Source organism: Narcine bancroftii, chromosome 1, assembly GCF_036971445.1.
Source record: "Narcine bancroftii isolate sNarBan1 chromosome 1, sNarBan1.hap1, whole genome shotgun sequence".
NCBI classification, from domain to species: domain Eukaryota; kingdom Metazoa; phylum Chordata; class Chondrichthyes; order Torpediniformes; family Narcinidae; genus Narcine; species Narcine bancroftii.
In genome coordinates, this window is record NC_091469.1 from 467,441,183 (window position 1) to 467,461,301 (window position 20,119).

Sequence of the window (20,119 nt, forward strand, 5' to 3'; positions counted from 1 at the left end):
CAGTTGGAAGGAACAAGTTTGACAGCAAACTTTTGTGAAAGTCCCTGCAAGCTGTCAGAATCTAAACCAAAGATGGGTTCAAAAGGGTGTTCAGAGTGACTAAAACAAATTTCACTCAGGGGGAAAAATAGTGAACCATCACCTCTTTTCTAAGCCTGGAATTAACAGTTTGAATCAAGTTTTGGCCTGAATTTGCTCTAAGCCACCAATGTGACACCACAACAGGTTTATCCATTGACTGAAATGTAACCTATCCACAAGAAATTTAATTGCTTTTTTTGATTAAGTACATTTACATTCAAAACGTTCAGATGACATTTAAATTAAGCAAGGAATGTGAATTCTGATTCCACTGTTCTATTTGATACAGTTAAACTATTGCTCTTTCATATTAAATTCATCGCCATTGTGCACTGGTGGTGATTTTTTTTGGAGGTGAGATATTGCAGGTCAACCATTTTTATGAGGCTATAGACAGTAATCCTGGAAATCTTCTGTTTTATTTGAAATCAGATAAGTGAACTAATCTTTAGGTATCAAATGAAAACTTTCTTCCTTCCCGATTTTCAATTCTGTTTCTGTGGAATGTGGGCAAATATGAGATTTTCTTTGGTGTACAATTGATATCAAATTATTTACAGCTATTTCTAGACTTGCCAATGGATGAAGCAATCACTATGTCATGGTAAGAGAATATCAACTGGAGTGTGCAGAGTTGATGCAAGGAAGAATTTAAATTCGTCATGATCCTATATTTGTGATTTTGATTTCTTGAGTGATCTCGCCTTCTTTCTGAATTCTCTTCCATGTTTTTACTAAAAAATGTATTCATTTTTATGCAGTCATTCAATTAAAATTGCTGTAAATTATTCATTAGTGAAAGGTTTTCCAGAGGATGCACAGTGGGTTTAATTTAAGGCTTTCTATTGTTGATTTCAAATATGTAGCCAGATATTGAATTAAATTTTAAAAGAAAATTCAAATGTGTTTCATCATTATGTAAGTAACATTTACCTATTTGGAGAAACTGTAATTTTTTTCCCCTCTGAGAGCTGTCAGGTTTTGCTGCATTGGCCAAATCTCACTACAAGGTTGGAATGCTGAGTTTAAGTGCAAGAAAAATATGCTCTAAAGTGGTGTTGTTTTGTAAATCAACAGAAGAAGGTAATTGTACAACATTAACCTGTAAATGTCATAAGTGACATATATTTATTGGCTTCCGTTTTGAGAATTCAATGTGATGTATTACATGCAATGTGATTCATTGCAGTCTCCTATAACCTTACAAATAGCAAGTGTGCTTCAGTGATAAATGTGCAAGGAAGGCAAAGATCACTTGGTAGGATCCTGTTTTGGAATCTGTTCAGGCTTCTTGTAAAATCATAGCATTAGCCTGCCAATAACATAGGATGGTCTTCTTTGGCTTGGCTTCGCAGATGAAGATTTATGGAGGGGGTAAATGTCCACGTCAGCTGCAGGCTCGTTTGTGGCTGACAAGTCTGATGCGGGACAGGCAGACACAGTTGCAGCGGTTGCAGGGGAAAATTGGTGGGTTGGGGTTGGGTGTTGGGTTTTTCCTCCTTTGTCTTTTGTCAGTGAGGTGGGCTCTGCGGTCTTCTTCAAAGGAGGTTGCGGCCCGCCGAACTGTGAGGCGCCAAGATGCACGGTTTGAGGCGATTTCAGCCCACTGGCGGTGGTCAATGTGGATTATAGTGTTATCAGACTATTCAACGTGAAGTAGCTCACGTCAGGATGGGAAAAGGTGAGGCACTGAATTGAACTAGAAGCTCATGTTGAATGCAAGATTTCTTTAGAATGAAAGACTAGATACAGTTTTTTTTCATAATTTGACCAAAGTAGTTGCATTGAGACAGGTATGATGGACACTTGTCTCTTTGTAGTTAGGCAAAGTTTCCAGCGCTTATCAAAATTCTCTCTCTACTAGTCAATGAAGTTTCCAATTGAAGTAGTAAGAACAAGGGTTTACAAAAGGTGCCAGAAACCTGTCATCTGGGGCTGTAATTTATCAATAAGCAACAGAAATGTTGAAGGAAAGAGGTAGAGGTGTTTGAAATAATGAAGTTTAAATAAAATAGCAGAAGCATTTTCCAGTGGCAGTAGAGTGAGGATAGGATGCAGACCAAGTAATTATCAAAAGATCAAGAGGTGAGATGCTCAGCACTTCTACGGATAAATCTATAGCAACATAAATTGTTTGGTAATTCCCCTGTCATTCAAGAGTGTTAACCAAATTGACTGAGAATAATTTTATGAAAATAATCAATATGCAACGATGACCCATGCATTTTAATTTTTTTTTTGAGAAATCAAGTGCTTTTGTTAGGAGAAATTTTTTCTTTCCCCACACTTCAAATCAAGCAGCATATTGTGTGCAGTTTTGGTCACCTAGCCACACGAACAGGATCATTAACCTGAAAAAAGTGCAGAAAAGATTTACGAGAATGTTACGAGGACTGTGTGGGATTTTCCCAGGTACTCTGGGTTCTGCCCATCCTTCAAAAAAAAGTACAGCATTGGTAGGTGTGGTGATATGATTATATGCACTGGCTGGCCCGCCCTCCTGCCTTAGCTCCTCCCTTAGTCCTGTCCATGTGACCCCAGGCCATAAAGGTCCCCTCTCCTCTCCGCTCATTTTCCTAGCCTGGACCCGGGACAGCAGTCTCCAGCTCAATAAAGCCTATCATTCCCCTCAGTCTTCTGTCTGTGTCATTATTGGGACTACCGATAGTGCCCAACAGTAGGTTAATTGGGTGACCAGGTTTCAATGACTGGAATCGGCTTTCTATCATGTTTTGTAAATAATACATTTAAATTCAGTTTAAGTTTATGTTTAACATTATACCTTTTACAGTGAGAGGGTGCTTCTGCAAGGAGTCTGACAGGTAAATGGTAACGTTCATGCAGGCATACAAAGTAGAAGAGCATAAATTGAAAAGGATAGAGTATCATTTGGTACAAAGCACAAGCAGAAGGAGAACACTATTGTGGAGTTCATTCAGGAGCTTGATCGCGATGGGAAGTAACAATTTAAGCCGGTCGGTGCATGCTTTCACGCTCTTGAGCCTTCTTCCCGATGGGAAGAGGGTGAAGAGAATGTGTGTGGGATATGATAGGTTTTTCAGTATGTTGGCCGCCTTTCCTTGGCAGCAAGGGATAGCAACCTCTCCCTCAATGTCAGCAAGACTAAAGCACTCATTATAGACTTTGAGAGGAGACAGAAGCTCCTTCCCTCATCCACATCAATGGTGTTGAGGTGGAGATAGTATTCAGCTTTAAGTTCCTAAGGGATAAACATTTCCAGGGACTTATTCTGGTTAAACTACATTGATGCAATAACCAGGAAAGTGTGCCAACACCTATACTTCCTCAGAAGCGTGTCACCAGCATTCCTTAACAACTTCTACAGGTGCACCACTGAAAGCATCTCATTTGGGTCCATCACTGCACAGTACAGAAGCTGCTCTAACCAAGACCTCATGGAACAGAAGAGGATTTTGAATGTGGCTTGGGCCATCACACATATACCCTTCCCCTTCATCGACTCCATCTATAACTCGCACTGCCTTGAAAAAGCAGCCAAAATGCTAAAAAACTCTTCCAACCACAGGCACATTTCACCACTCCCCCCCTACCTACTGCCCCCACCACTCCAGACACTTCACTCCTCCTCCCATCAAGAAGATTTATGTGTGTGAGATTAAACAATCCTGCCATTATCAGAGTCTCAAATGAACCTCACAATAGTAAAATAAGGCCACCTTTGCTCTGTACCATTTGATCTCTCCCTGCATTTACATACTGTGTCTTTCTTGTACTATGTATGAGATATCTAATTGGCCCATGCTCAAAACAACCTTTCATTGCATTTTGGTACAAGTGATGTGAGACCATGTAGGGGAGGGAGGTCTACATGGAATTCACTACCTTCTGCAGCAGCTTCTGATCTTGAGCGCATCCCACCATGATGGTGCACCTGGTGAAGTTGTTGCGGGACAAGGGGGACATGCCGAGCTTCCTCAATTGTCTATGAAAGAGACATCGGGGTCCTTTCTTGACCCACATCAGGTCATTGGAGATATTTGCTTCCAAGAAATTGAAACAATCTAATTTTTCCAGTTTAGTGCCTTTTATGTGGTCAGGATTGTGATCTCCATCCCACGTCCTGAAGTCAATGATCATCTCCTTCATCCTCTTGGCATTTAGAAGGAGGTTGTTAACATGGCACCACTAGACTTTCAATCTCCTTTATGTATTCCACTTCATCATTATTTGATATGCGACCTTCGACAGTTTTGTCATTAGTGAATTTGAAGATGGGGTTGGAACAGTATTTGACTGTACAGACAAGAGTGTTCAGGGAGTCTGTTGGTCAAGAAGTTAAGGATCTAGTTGCGGAGGGAGGTGCTGAAGCCTGGATCCCAAGTTCCCTGAACTTTCCCTCTCTCTCTTTTAAAAGCCTCCCACAGGATGTTATTTTAAAATATGACTGATAATTGTCCTGGCATATTTTGTTTCAGAACTTAAGTAAGTGGTTCAATTTCACACCATGCCACATGAGCCCTTGGAAGCACCCACAATCGATTTTACACTTCAATTCAATTGTACACCACAATAATAAGTACACTAAACGAATGAGTTTCTGCACTAATCTCTTTCCCCAAACACTTAACTCCTATTTTTTTACTGGTCTGATTGCAGAGGTGAAATTTGATAATTGTCATGGAATAGCATTGATTTTGAATGAAGTACAGATAATGATAATTGTTGTTTTGAAAGGTCATTTCTGTCAATTTTCAGGCTCATGCATTATTGACCAGGTTAATTGATTTGTTCATTTTGTTTTCATTGAGTTGCAAAAAAAGCAGCATAGCAAATTATTTATTAATCAAAAGAATAGCTATGGGTCCTTGCATAATTCCTTTTCGTTGGCTATGTGGAGTAATCCATGCTGAAAACCAACAAAGCCAAGGCTCCTCAATTCTTACTCCATTACATTTATGACTACATTGGTGCTGCCCCAAAGGATGGAAGTGTTGTGGATAGTGTAGAAGATTGTTGTAGATAACAGAATATAGACAGGATGCAGAGTTGGGCAGAGAAGTGGCAGCTGAAGTTCAGTCTGGATAAGCATAAATTGATGCATGTTGGAAGGCCAATCTCAAAGGCAGAGTACATGGTTAATGCCACAATTCTTAACAGTGTGGAAAAACAGAGGGACCTTGGGGTCAAAATTCATAGATCTCTCAAGGTTGCTGTAAAGGTTAATAGGGTAGTTGAGAAGACTTATGGTATTCTGGCCTTCATTGGTCTGAGAATTGAGTTCATGAGCCATGAGGCAATGTTGCAGCTCTATAAAATTCTGGTTAGACCACACAGAATATTGTGTTTAGTTATGATCGCCTCATTACAGGAAGGTTGTGGAAACTTTGGAGAGGGTGCTGAGGAGATCTACCAGGATGTTGCCTGGATTGGAGAATATGTCTTATGAGGCAAGGTTATCAGGCTTTTCTCCTTGGAGTGAAGAATAGATATAATAGAGGCCAACAAGTTATGAGAGGCATAGAGAGGGTGGAAAGCCAACACTCTTCTCCCGGGGTAACAATAAAAAATATCGGAGGACATCTGTTTAAGATCAGGAGAGGAACATTTAGGGGAGATGTCAGGTGAAGGTTTCAGTAGCTGATAAACAAAGGATATGCACCTATAGGCAATTAAACACACCTTGCTTTCTTCATTCATTCACGTGAAGAAGACATCTACGTTTGGCATAGTAGTTAACGCAGCACCTTCACAGCATTCAGGCACGGGGTTTGATTCTGTACTGTTTGTAAGGAGTTTGTACATTCTCCCCTGTGTCTGCTTGGGTTTTCCCTGGGGCTTCGGTTTCCTTCCACCGTTCAAAACGTACTGGGGGTGTAGGTTAATTGGGCATCACGGGCTCGAGGGCCAAAATGGCTTTTTACTGTGCTATGTGTCTAAATTTAAAATTTTTAATTTAAATATTAAGATTTTTAAAAAATTATCAAGGATTACTGCTGCGAATGGACACTGTACAAGAAAAACAGTTAATTTTCTGCAAGGTTTATTTTCTGTTGTTAAATTTCAGGATGAAGGAGGGAGTCCATTGTGTGCATTGGCAGACTCTGAGGCGATGAGTATGGCCTTTTCACACTCTTATGCAGCACCATTTGAATTGGTTAAATCTAAAGTTATACACGATCTAGTTGGAAAGATTCCTACACTGTGTGATATGTGCTTTGCTTGTATTCTGTTATTTCTAGTTTCCAGAGTATATATATGTAGCCCTGGGAATTAAAAAAACCCAGTATCAGTATATTGAGAGGGCAAAATATTCTCATCCAGTTCAGGGCTTGGAAGGGGTATGATGAGATGTCCAAAGGAGATTCATTTGGGAAATTCCTGGGATAGGAGAGTTGTCCCATCTATAAAGGCTATACAGTTTGGGTCGGAGTTTCGAAGGTTGAGGGGTGATCTTATTGAAACCCACAAGATTATAAGGAAGCTTAACAGGTTGGAATAGTTTTCACTATATTATGAAAGTCACAAACAAGAGGGTCCTTGTTCCAAGATAAACAGTCATTCTTTTAAAACTGAGAACATTTAGGAATCTCTTATCTCAGAGGTGGAAATTGATAAATATTTGCAAGACATTTATGGTGAAGAGAGAAAAGGAGAGAGGTCAAGAAAGATCATCCACCATCAGATTGGGCGGGGCAGAGTAATCCTGCACTTACTTTTCATGTTCTTGTTCGATCTCTTTATTCACATATATAATATTCTCATGATACATTGGAGATCCTTTCTCTACTCCTGTTGCATGATCTGTCGAGTGTTCATGCTTTTGTTTAGTGTTGAATTTTTAATGTGAACTATAATTCCATTTTAGTATTCTCTCTTAGTTTTTTCCTACCTGGTGTGGCATGGATTTGACCTCTATTGAGTCACAGGAAAAAGCATAAAATGCTTATTGTGTCTAACCCCGTTGGTAATCAATGATTGCTTCTTCCCATCAGGGAAGCTGTGGACAAGGAGTATGAAAGTGGCCTACAACATCTTGCATAAACTGGGAACCAAACAGGAACCGATGGTCAGGCCTGGAGATAGGGTGAGAATGCTGCTCCAGTGTAACTGAGTTAACAGTGCAGTTTCAAGTTTTCATATGTCACTTTTTCACTTCAGTTGTTTTGTATTTTCTGCCATGTTCAAAGAATGGTATCACCATATTCAAGCAATGTAGTCTTAAGCTTGGAAGAGGGGGGAAATTTAAGATTGACCTGTGGTGATAAGAGAATAGGGAGGGAGCTGGTGAACATTGATTGTGTCAGAAAATTGGAAGGAAAAGCACATGACCAAATAAAGATAAATGAAAGGAAATAAAAATGAGAACATGGCTATGTCAAATCTTTATCCAGGGAAACCCTGGTATCTGGCACTTATGGGGATGGGTAGATGCTGGATATGCAAGTTTTCTGGTTGCTTAAGACTGTGCGTTTCATGAATGGAGAGCTAATGGGGATACAAGCCAATTTTAAACATCTGTATTTATAACTCATTTATTTTCTGCCATTTTTCTTGCTGGTTGCTTGAGGTTGCCATCTTCTTGAATTCTGGATAACGTGGATTTTATTGTACTTTAAATTTACTTAATTCAATTTTGATTTCAAGATTTTAGTGATAGCAACATTTATATATGTTTTTCAATTTATTAAAACTGAATAGTTTAGAGTGGCTGTTTTTCTGATTGGCATTTGCTGTTAGAGGTTCATCATCTCAGTCCTTGGAATTTCTAAGGGAAGCAACTTAGTCTTAACTATTTACAACAACTCCCCTCCATCAAAATGCCAAAGATAGGAGTGCTTGTGATTGCACGGCACTGTGGCCACTTGCATTTTCTCAGTTAGAGGCATTCCAGACTTGTGGAGTAAGACCGAGAAGATGTCCAGGTTTGGCCTGATGTGTTGTTTCCATACCCTTCCCACTCAATTACTGTTTTCGATAAAACAGGGTGAGCCCTGTCTCTTTGATATTTAGTTAATTCTTTTAAGTCCTTTACTATCAACATTCCGGAATCACCATTGGGCAGAATTCTCAGCAGGTTTATGGACTTACAGCATATTAATTCTGATTGTTCTGTGATGAGAAGCCTCTGACATTTTGTCAAAGCTGTCCCATATCTCCAAGAACTGCCGTGAGGACTGCAACTCTCACAACGGTCAAACTTGACACCATTACAGGGCCTTTTTTTGACAGTACCACCTAAAACATTCAGTTCATCCATAATTCCATACCATCCTCCAAAGTCTCTCTCTATAGGATGCCGTGCATAATTTCTGCATGTTCCTGCACCTCCACCACACAGAAGGTCAAGAGCAGTGCATGCATTTGAATACATCATTTCGACGCAGCTCATTATGCTGATAGGTATCCTTTCGTGTCATCGCACAACACTCTGCCTGATAGGAGCACCGAAAAATATTTTGTTGACCAATTTTTAGGGTCAAATTCATGGGGGTCGTCTATTACATGCATACTAATTTTAACCCTGGTGAGTACCTGCATCATTTGAGGCATTGAGAGCTCAGAGCGGCAGGGGGGCAGATGGCCAGCAGCAGGTGGCAAGACTGCGTTTGGGGCATCAGGAGTTTGGATGTTGAGCTGGCGAGGGGACCAACCGGGCAGTTAGTTCATGTTTGAGGTGTCAAGAGCTTGGATGAGCAGGTGGACAGGGCCTGGGTGAGAGTCTACATTTGAGGAGTCAGAAGCTCGGATGGGCAGGCGGCCAGAGCCACAAAAAAAGGGGTCGACTTTTACAAGCATTATATGGAAAATACCATATTTTTGAGCCAAAAATAGGAGGTTGACTTTGGGCTGAGCTGGGCTGAGAATAATTTTCCCATGTTGGGTATGGAATCTTGTTCTCTGGTATCTGACCAACAATTATCAGTTAATACCACTTAAAAAAAAATCATTTGAGCATTAATCATATCCCTTGACCCCAAACAATAAAACTCAGGAGAATTTCAGTTCAGCTCTCCCATTTTTGAATATATTTCTGTACAAATACTTTCCAAGTCATTTTCTCATCACAAGCATGTGGTTGGTTACGTGGGAGAAATCGATAATTTCGTACCAGACGTGTCTACATTGTGGATCTTCCTCTTTTGCAATATTTTTAAAGCTCCATTTATTGCTTGCCTTCAGGTAGCTCTTGTTTTTCCGAACAATGATCCTGCTGCTTTTATGGTCGCTTTTTATGGTTGCCTCTTGGCGGAGGTCGTTCCTGTTCCAATTGAAGTGCCCCTTACAAGAAAGGTAAGTTTTTTTTTCCTTGTAAATCTCTGTGATTCTAACTAATTCTTTAATCTTCACAATAGAAGCTCAGATTTTTTTAAAATTATCTCAGTCACTATTCACTAGCGTGTCACTTCCAACCAATGAAGTGATCTGGACTAAGTCACTTTTGACGTCACCATTGCTCCTACCCCTCTTGTTTACCAAAATTGTAGGCAGGTGAATTGATTAAAAATACCTGCAAGGGAAAAAATAAACTGCTTAACCTTTTGAGTATGGATTCCTTGTCAGAATTAGAGAAGAATAAAAACAAAGCATCTATTAAGTTGAATTGATCAAATGAAGGGGTGGTGTTCAGGAAGTTAGGAGGAAAGAAAGAATAACTGATTCACCAGAAGACAAAGAGATTCTGCTGAGAGTAATGACAATTGCTGGAAGATGTATGAAAATCAACAAGGCATGAAATCAGGGATGATGGCTGAAGAGGAGAAACTGTTGAAGCGTGAAATGTAAAATCAAAACAGAAATGAGAAGTTATAGCTGTCCACAAACTGAAACCAGAAAGGCCAACATGTTGAGATCAGACTGCTTCCACCAGATCCAGTGACATTGGTTTGCCTCAGCGGCTTAGTTGGGTCTTCCAATCGTTCCCTCTCGGCGATATTACTGATATCTTTTTCCAAGACCACTGACAGATTTACCATCCATCGCAAAAGTTAAATCTCTTGATTCTGGGGGTGATTTTCTTCTCCATGAAATGAATTTGACTCAATCCCATCCTTAGGTGTGGGTGGGGGAGGGGGGGGGAATAAAAATACAGCTGTTGGAAGTCTAAAGAAAAATATGGACGGTACGATTAGCGCAACACTGTAACAGAGCCAGTGGCCAGGGTTCAAATCTAGCTGTGCATGTAAGGATTTTGGACGTTCTCCCCGTGTCTGCGTGGGCTTCCTCCCGGTGCTTTGGTTTCCTCCCACCCTTCAAAGCATGCTGGAGAGGGGGAGGTTGTAGATTAATTGGGTGTAATATGGCAACGCGCGCTTGATGGCTGAAAGAGCCCGTTATTGTGCTGTATGTGTAAAATTTAAATTTAAAATATGAAAAGCGTGAAACAGCAGACCAGTCAGTTTCCGTGGGTGGGAAAAAATTGAGAAGTTCACCTGTGGACTCTTTATTAGAAAGTTAATCTGACTGAGATTCCGTTCCTGAAGAATTGAATCATCCATTCTTTGCAAACCTGCAGTCTTAACTGAATAAATTTGAATTAGGTAAACCATGAGGAAAATTTCTATGGATATTGTCAGTTATTGGTTAGATGAGATGATATTGCATTGCATTAAATTAGCACCTTTAGTGTCCAGATTATAAAAGGAATTTACCAATGAAGTATTCACTAACCATATTAGCCTTTTAAATAAACTACACCCTCTGCACTTTAGGAATTTTGTGACACTTTCTGTGTTATATTAAATATTTTGCTTTAGAGATTTTAATGTAATCACTTTTTTTAATCTAAAAGAAGAGTTAAAAAATACTTAAAATTTTAAGACCAAAAGACAGGAACAGAATTATGATTAATTTATGCCTCCTGATCAAACTGAAGCATTATTACATCCGGTTCCTGACAGAAGTTCAGGGAAGCATTTTGGAGCTCTCAGCCAGGCTATTCAACTGGAAATAAGAGTTCTTCTAATAGTCCCTATTCTTAAAGACATGGGAAAGAGGAAATGGCATCTAGGATAGTTGTGGACAATTCGTACTGTAGAACTATCAAAAAGCATGTGATATTTGCTCCATCTAGACTAATTTAATAGACAATTTATTTTAAGATCAGTGTTTGAACAGGGATAAGTTCTCTATATAGGCGGGCAACCTCTTGGGGAGGATCCATAGGGACCAGAACATTCCAGCATTTGGTGAAGCAAAGTCTTCTCCAGGGTGGTCAGCATAGCTTTGTGAGGGGCAGGTCATGCCACATGGGCCCAGTTGGATTTTTCAAGGAGGCGACAAAAGACATTGATGAGTGGTGGATATGGAGTTTGGATTTGAAATTAGCTTTCCTGCACCAAGTAGAGGGTGGTAGTATCCTGCTTGGAGTTTGGTGACAAGTGGCGTTCTGCCGTAAGGTAATTTTGCAGGTTCAGAAAACTATAGTGAGATCATATTTGGAGAATTGCATTCAATTCTGGTCACCTCATTACAGGAAAGATGTGGAAGGTTTAGAGAGGGTTCAGAGGAGATTTACCAAGATAAGAGAACTTTATGACCGTGCTATAGGTTTTTTTCTTTTGAGCAACGAAGGATGAGAGGTGACACTAGTGGAAAAGATTATAAGAGGCTCAGATAGGGTGGACAGCCAACACCTTCTTCTGGGGCAACAATAGCAAACGCCAAAGGACATCTATTTAAGGTGAGTGGAGGAAAGTTTAGGGGAGTTGTCTGAGGTGGAGGTTTTGTTCCACAGAGAGTAGTGGGTTTTTAAAAGGCTCAGGCACATGGTTGTAAGAAAAAATAGAGGGTTTGGGGTGTGAGGTAGGGAAGGGTTAGATTGTTGTGGAGTAGATTTATATAGATCAGCACAACATCATGGGGTGAAGGGCCTGTGCAGTGCCCATTACGTTCTATAATGAACCAACTATAACATTTATTGTCACGTGTACTGAGATGCATTGAAAAGCCTTTGTTTTTTATGCTCTTCAGGCAAGTCAGTCTGTGCATCGTAATCCAAGAATAATACATGTGTTGCAACAAAGTGCAGGCTATAGCATTAAAGAGAAAGGTATCTCGCTTAACAGCACAAGGCATCATCTTATACCAAAGGAAGGTCTGTTCAAGGGTGTTATAACAAAATAAACTGTCTGATGGGTTGAGGATTGGCAGCCTTGAAATTAAATTTAGTTGTGCATTTTAGGGATCTTGATAATGTTGGAGAAGAGCTATGGGAGAAGTAAGCAATTCTAATGAATGTGTGCAAGGAGCAACTCACAAAAAGTCACCACACTCCAGTACTATTTTGGTTAACCTTTCTCCGTATGTGTAATGGAAATGAACTTCCATAGAAGTTAACATCAACCAACACTTCCAGCTAGGATTACATAATTAAAGGTAGCATAATAAAGTTCTGCATATGGCAACATTTTGTTTGTGGATGGAGCATATTCTAATGTAGTGTTAAAAGGGGAGATTCCTCTTTTATTTGTTTGCTCTTTATAAATGTAAAAATTATTTATTCCAGGTATAGCCTGTTAGTACGTCTGAAAGCTTGGTCTTACATTAGTCACGAAAGTAGCCAAGTGGCCATTCTTGCTGTGTGAGACCAAGGTATGTTGGGAGGGAATACCTGAGGCCGATGTTTTCAGACTGAGTCCCTGCATCTCATAAAAGGGTTTCAGTAAGTAATTGTATAAATACTTGTTCCTGTATGGAGCAGGCAGGGGCGTGGAATTTGGACATGGGGAGGAGAACTTTTCTCATTTTGTGCATCATTTTGGGAGAAATTTCTCCCTGTGCTCTCCACTATCTTGTCTCACTGACTCTCTTAATTAGCTGAAATGAGTGGGTGTTTAAAAGGTGGCCAAGGACATTAGCCTGTGAATTATGCAGTGATTGGCAGAAAATGGGGGCGTGTTAGAGGAGATCAAGAACATGTCCTGCAACCTGGGATTTTGACATGACTAATTAATGCTGAAAGAAAAGTATCTTAAAATAAAATTGGTTTGAATCACAATACCAACTCAGGTAATAGTTTGTAACAAAATATAGATCCTGAGGCTCCAGATTTTTAACACAGATAGTACTTTTTTTAAAAACTATTTCTCCGTTCCAAGTTGTAGCATTCAAAATTAGAGCATTTTTTATCCTGAGCATTGTTTTTCATTTGAGGCAGGCATTTGTTTACTTGATTTTAGACTGTTTGCATGAAGAGAATGATAATAGATAGTTCTGATTTGCACTTGCTGTGAAAATGTGGAAAGAAACTAGCTGCTGTGGTGTTACTCTTTTGCTTTGCGATATTATGACTACATTCTGTTATTTGTGAAAAATGAATCTCCCACTTGTTAAACAACTGATCCTTCGAAGACAGGACCACAAGTACACACCATCTGTTATCCACATATTGCTAAAGTCCCATAGGCATAATGATGTTACAAATGCCTTATTAACTTATTTAATGTAAGATGATTTCAAGAATTTATTTTTAATTGTAGCATAGAATCCTTTTAACAATTGCACATCCTGTGTTAGTCCCCGAACAGAAGCCTTTTTTACTTGCTGTATGTGTTTACCAATTGCCGTGAGCAACTCTCACAATTTTGCTTTTATTATTACAGCTTATTTAATGATGTAAGCTGCTTCAATGCACTCCTCCTGTTTTGCCTGGCCCTCTGTAGTCTTCTACTGTCACCGCTACCCAGACAATCTGAGTGCTCTTGATGGGCTCAGTCAATATGCTCTCAGTCGATGCACACACAAATTGTGAATAGCTTCAGGAGAGAAGCAACAAAAGCTAGAGATTTTCAAGACCTCCATTCCTCAAAAGATGTTTCAGAAGGAGAAATGAAGGGAAAAAAACTGCCTCAAAAGTATACTCAATGGAACATGTGTCAGGAAAATGTATAGATCAGTAAACATTGAAAGAATTGGAAGCCTTGTAGGATGAGCTTTTAATGATTTTTTTGCTGTTCATGGATTCTTCCAAATTTGGGAATAAAAATCTAGATGACCTGGATATAAATGGAGGTTTCCATTAACTAATTTTAGATTGCAGATTAATATTAAAATTAAGTGGAGAATTTTAGAGAAAATTCAAGAGAAAAGGATGCCCCAGTGATTTAAAGAAGAGTGGAGATACTGGGTGGTGAAAAGCATTGGAAATTGACCTCTGAAGGAGACCTGGGAGCCTGAACAATCTGGATTGGTTGAACAACCTTTTTCCAATTTCAACATTCATGTGTTACCAAAATTTCTCCAGCTACCCAAGTATTATATAGGTTCAAAACTACACCTCTGCCCATTATTTGCAAATAAAGTTTATTGCAATTATTCTTTCTTTCTTTTCAAAATATTTTATTGAGTTTAACATAACAATCTAAAAACAAATTATTTATAAAGGAAGGCAAAATAATAACATATACGTTACAAAATTAAAGTAAATACATATTTTAAATTCCATCCCTATTATCAAACGTGATTATCAATTAAAATAATTATACATATAAATCAATTAAATCTTCTTCTTTCTTTGGCTTGGCTTCGCGGACGAAGATTTATGGAGGGGTAATGTCCACGTCAGCTGCAGGCTCGTTTGTGGCTGACAAGTCCGATGCGGGACAGGCAGACATGATTGCAGCAGTTGCAGGGGAAAATTGGTTGGTTGGGGTTGGGTGTTGGGTTTTTCCTCCTTTGTCTCTATTATAAATCACATTATAATAAGATCTAAAAAAAGGTATATTATACAGGATAATTATAATCAAACCAACACATTATCTAAAAGAAAGAAAAACCCAAAACTAATACTAATCTAGCCCCTCCCTTTAACAAGGTTACCAAAAAAATATGAAGATGGATCAAGTCGTGACCTCCAGAAGACGGACGGATCACCCCTGGAGCATTCAAATCCTCTAAAAGTGGCAGTTATGAAAATATTTCAATAAATGGGCTTCATTCCTTTTCAAACTGAAACTTTTTAAAAATCTTTAATACTGTACCTAATTTTCTCTAAACTTAAATCTGTCATTACATCACGTGGCCACCGTGCATGAGTTGGTGAGAGTTCCTCCGTCCATTTCATTTCTGGTTATCAACGTACAAAAAAACTAAAACTTTCTCTTGAGATGCTGATAAAAGTTTATCCATTTCACATGAAAAACCAAATAGTGCAGTTAAAGGGCAGTGATCTAATTTAAGCTTAAAAATAGATGATAAAGAATTTAAAATATTCTGCCAATATCTTTCTAATTTACGACTTTCCCAAAATATATGAATCAGTGAGGCTTCAAAAATTTTACACTTTTCAAAAAATGGATCAAAATCCACATAGAAATGGGATAATTTAAGTTGTATGTATTCTATGTATCACTTTAAAGGAATTGTTCTGACATTCAATGTTGATACTCATATCTTTCAACACAAAATACTGCTTCATGCGTGTATCTGTTCCCACCACCCAGGCCAAACTCAGTTTCCATTGTGCTCCCATATTTACTTTGTCTTGTTCTTTTTTTTCAACTGATTTTTATTTGTTAATTCTTCTTTCCCACAAGGTGTTGATTAATCTTCATTCCATTAGTGGTGTAAGGAAGAAGAGATTTATGAATGTTAAAGATGATATCAGGTGATTGGCAGCTCAATAGAGAGACAAGGATTTTGGTTTGTTCAGGGCATAAAAATGTACAAGTGTTTGATGGCTACTTGGCGTTTACTCACTGGAGTTTAAAAAGATGAGGGGGGATCTAACTGAAACCTACTGAATACTGAAAGAGCTGGATAGAGTGAATGTGGAGATGTTTCCAGTAGCGTGAAAGTCAAGGACAAGTAGGCACAAACTCAGAATAAAAGAATGGCCCTTTGGAACAGAGATGGGGAAAAAAATCTTCAGCCAGAGGGGTGGTGAACTTGTGGGACTCATGGCCACAGAGAGAGGTTGATAGATTCTTGATCAGTGAAGGTGCCAATGGTTATGGAGAGAAGATGGGGAAAAGGTGTTGAAATGACAACCCATGATTCGAATGGTGGGGGAGACTCGATGGGTTAAATGGCTTGATTCTGCTCCTATCATCTTGCCTCTTTGGTTGTGATGTTGTCAGTGGGAGTAGTTAGAGCATCAACTCCACTGGCAAACTGGCATCTGAATGAAAGCATGTATGTGGCATGGTGAAAACAGCAGGTGAGTGAGTTCAGAGTTCGACCCTTTCACTGGTCCATGATCACTCTCTTGTGAATACCGGAAGAAAAGAGTGACTGAACTGCTGCAGTCAGATGATCCAAAAATCAGCATCACATTGATAATGTGATCTTGCTTATCCAAATTGTCACCTGTTGCTGGGCTTGGTGCAAGAAATGGGAGATTAGAAACCAGGGCATCCTGAAATAAGACTCAGTGATGACAATCAGAAGCTTTTGTTCCATCATTCTGCTTGACTCTGTAATCCAAAGTGGATACAATTGTGCCATTGTAAAGCAGTCATCAAGGCCACTGATTCAAATATTGAGCACATTCTGAACATGTTGAGACCTTGGCTTTCACAGTGGGCTGGGATGCAGAAATGCAAGATCTTCAAAATGGCATTGAAGTGGGGAAGACCAAATTGATTAAAATTCACACTTGACTTAGTATTTACATTTTTTACTCCCTTTAAAAAAGATCCTTTGTCCTGAGCAATGATACATCTCTTCTTCCTTGCACTGGCATCACCTTTCCATTTTTCCCATAATTCCTCACATGTTCAATTTTATTCCCAGAGGTCTTGGATAAAGATTCTCTTGCCCATCCTCAATCCCAGCACTATTCAAGTACTGAAGTGGCCAAGTGAGCTCAGTTGCGCACCTAAATTATTTGCTTCCAGACCTCATAACCCACTTTTGATTGTGCCATCTCTGGCCTCAAACTCCAAGATCATTTGTCACAGCTCCCTTCTTGTCCTCTGTTTTCTTCAGCTTCTCTCCCAGTCTTATTTCACTTCACCCTTCCCAATATGCAACTAAAACAGTTCAATAAAGGCTTTCTGATGTTGACCCAAAACATGAAACCCTATCAACTACCCAACACACAGACCTTGAACATGAATCTTCCAATCTACTGGTTTATGTTGTATAAAAAGAAGAAAAGAGGCAAACAGCCTTTAACTTGCAATGCATTTTAACCTTCTTGGTGCACACATACACTCATTCTTAGAGAATTTGATCCAAGCTCGATAAATACTTCCACAGAACAGTGTAATGAAACCCACAATTTAATGTATTCAGTCACCATGAGTCAGTGGCCCTGATAATTTATTGTGCATTACAGGAGATAAAACAGCGTTTCCTTCGACTCACCGTGAGCAACACCATGGGAGATCTACTAGCTTTAATAATAAAAATGGTATGTGTGTGCACATTTCTTGTCTGTCATGTCACACTTTGTTTTTCAATTATTAGCAAATTATTTAAATCAAACATCGTGCAGCTAATTGACATGTTCATATCTTGTTTTGTTGGAACAAAAATACTTCAATATTTTGCGAAGGAAAGTACCTTAGCCACAAAAACTGTTCCAGTATTTTGCAATGTAGAATGTCTCTTTCTCATGATTTAAAATATGATTTAAATGTTTTCTAAATTACAAATGAAAACCAAATATATCACACGTTGTCACGTTCCAACAAGTGAGGTTCTGGTTTTAACCTACTGACCTTATCAGAACAGTGGAGTGGTTCTGGAGACACAAGAGATTTAAAAGGATGGGATCTAGAGCAAAAGGCAATCTGCTTGATGAACTCAATGGGTTGAGCAGCTTCAGCAGGAGTTTTGACCCAAAACGTCCCGCTGCGTTCTTCCAGTCTTCCAGAAGACGATGTTGTTACTCTATTCCGGAAGTGGTTCTGAAATGAAAGTGTTGAACTCAGTGGATGAAGAAACAATTCAGGAAGATGAGAGCATCTTTTTTGATCCTCAGCTGGTGGTGTGGGGACTGCAGATAAGCCGATTTGCTATTGGATTTTTTTGAGGCAGGCCTAAACTGAATATTTCTAGGGCTAATAATCTAATGGTAATTGTTTCCAAATTATTAGGGATTTTTCATGAGGAACTTCCATTGCATGGAGGGACTAGAGAAATTGGAATAATATTCATTCAGGCAGAGAAAATTGAAAGGGTTTTTTTTAAATTTAGACTTACAGCATGGTAACAGACAATGTTCCCTCTAATTTTTAGTAGTCAATGTGCAAACATCTTATGTTGTGCAAATTTATTTCCTGTGACAAAAGTATGTGCGCACTGAATGCTTGTGCAAATGTAAACTTGAAATTGTTTCAAGATCATTTTGTGGCATAAAACTGTATATAATACAAGTATGATTAACTATAGTACAGTACAGAACACACACAGCTTGGAGGGAACTGGTAACCGGCCATTTCAGCCCACAAGCCCATGCTGCCCAATTACGCCCAATCAATCTGCAACCCCCGGTACATTTCAAATGATGGATGAAACTGGAGCCCCAGGGAAAACCCACGCAGATACAGGTAGAATGTAGCAACTCCTTATAGACAGCGCTGAATTCAAACCTGTAACAAAGTCATACTAACTGTGCCACCCTTTATTCAAGAGATGTTTAAATCTGTTTTGATAGAATAGATAAAGTGATACACTTTTTACTGTCAACAAAGTTGAAGTTTATTGTCTTGTATGCTAAAGTTCATTGAGAAAGTTAATTTTGTGAGCAGTCCAGCTGATCAACTCATATATTACAGCAGTTGCAAAAGACACAGTACTGGGTGCAGAATTAGAGTTACAGTAGCCCCTTTCACACTTGCAAGTGGTCCCAGGAATTAACAGCCAATTCGCCTAAAAAGGATCCAGTGTGAAACAAAAATCTTCTTAATGCCAGTGTGGTATAATGTCATCTCACGCTGGGGATAGACGGCCTCAACCCCTAGTGCAATTCCGACATCTGCAATCAGACAAGTGTAGAATGGGCAATTGCATTCTAGGATATAAATTTGACTGCAGGATCGTGAAGGAAGAAAAGATTAAAATGAAGGTATAAACTTTACCATGGAAAAGTCACAGTGGGAGAGAGAGAGGAAAGTGCCACCAATAAATAGCAATAGTGGACAATTTATAAACAGTGTGGGGAAGTTGGTAGTTCTATCAAGCAAAATTTATGAAGACTGTGGTGCACTGTTAGCCAGAATCAGATACACACAAAGATAAAGACTGTACAACAGGCTTTAATCTACAATGACTTCCACAGAGCCAGGCTGGCTGTGGCTGCAGCAACTCTGAGTGAGGCCTTGGGAGGCCGGCGCAGGCTTATATCCCAGAGGGTGATTGATACCCGACCGGGTGGGGCTTGATCCATTCAAGCTAACTGATTGACAGCCGGCCAGGTGTTGTCCTGTCCCCTTACACTCCTGCAGGTACAGAGGTTTCCCCCTGCAGTAGGCCGGTGGTGTACCACCACAAAGACCGTGGGAAAAAGTGATGGCAGATTTGCCCTCCCAGAATTCTGTGCAGCAGATGAACTCCTCCATGAGAGCTCCATGCATGCAGCCGTACAAACAGCCCTTTCTCTGCCACACAGAATTCTGGGAGGGCAGGTCCACATTCGCTTTTTCCCATGGTCTTTATAAATTGTGCGCAATAGCACTACCAACTTTCCCACGCTGTATAAAATTTGTTCGCTATTGCTATTGATTGCTAGCTCTTTCCCATGGTCCCTTATAAAGGTTTATATAGGTTGGCACCACAACAACAGAGACTGAAGGGCTCATTCTGTGCTGTACTTAAAGCTTAATTATGTAATAATTAGGCATGATTAATTTTGTTCAAATATAAGATCATAATACATTAATCAAGATTTAGGGCAGGTCCACCATTGTTAGATGTGTCATGACGTCACTGGTAGAAAGTAGAACAGTCCTAACTCTGGGGATGGCTCCTTGCAAGTGTGAATGTGTGCATTGTCCCAGTTAAGAGTAGTGAAGTGTGAACAGCAAAAACACCATTCCTATCCTGGGATGTTGAACAGCCAATTTAGTGGGACACAAGTGTAAAAGGGCCTAGAGAGAGCCAAGGCAACATA

At 39.5% G+C, this 20,119-nt stretch overlaps 1 protein-coding gene across 7 annotated transcripts in view; it reads left to right on the plus strand.

Moving 5' to 3' along the window:
* LOC138751857 (disco-interacting protein 2 homolog C) overlaps positions 1-20,119 on the plus strand; it is a 661,234-nt gene that overhangs the window by 471,659 nt on the left and 169,456 nt on the right. For 4 of the 7 annotated variants that reach the window (XM_069914709.1, XM_069914705.1, XM_069914708.1 and 1 more), the window contains 3 exons: positions 7,056-7,147; positions 9,244-9,354; positions 17,342-17,416. In XM_069914709.1, coding sequence (XP_069770810.1) covers positions 7,056-7,147; positions 9,244-9,354; positions 17,342-17,416 — 278 coding nt within the window. The remainder of the gene's footprint in view (positions 1-7,055; positions 7,148-9,243; positions 9,355-17,341; positions 17,417-20,119) is intronic. The other 3 variants (XM_069914707.1, XM_069914710.1, XM_069914711.1) reach the window with 1 other exon arrangement.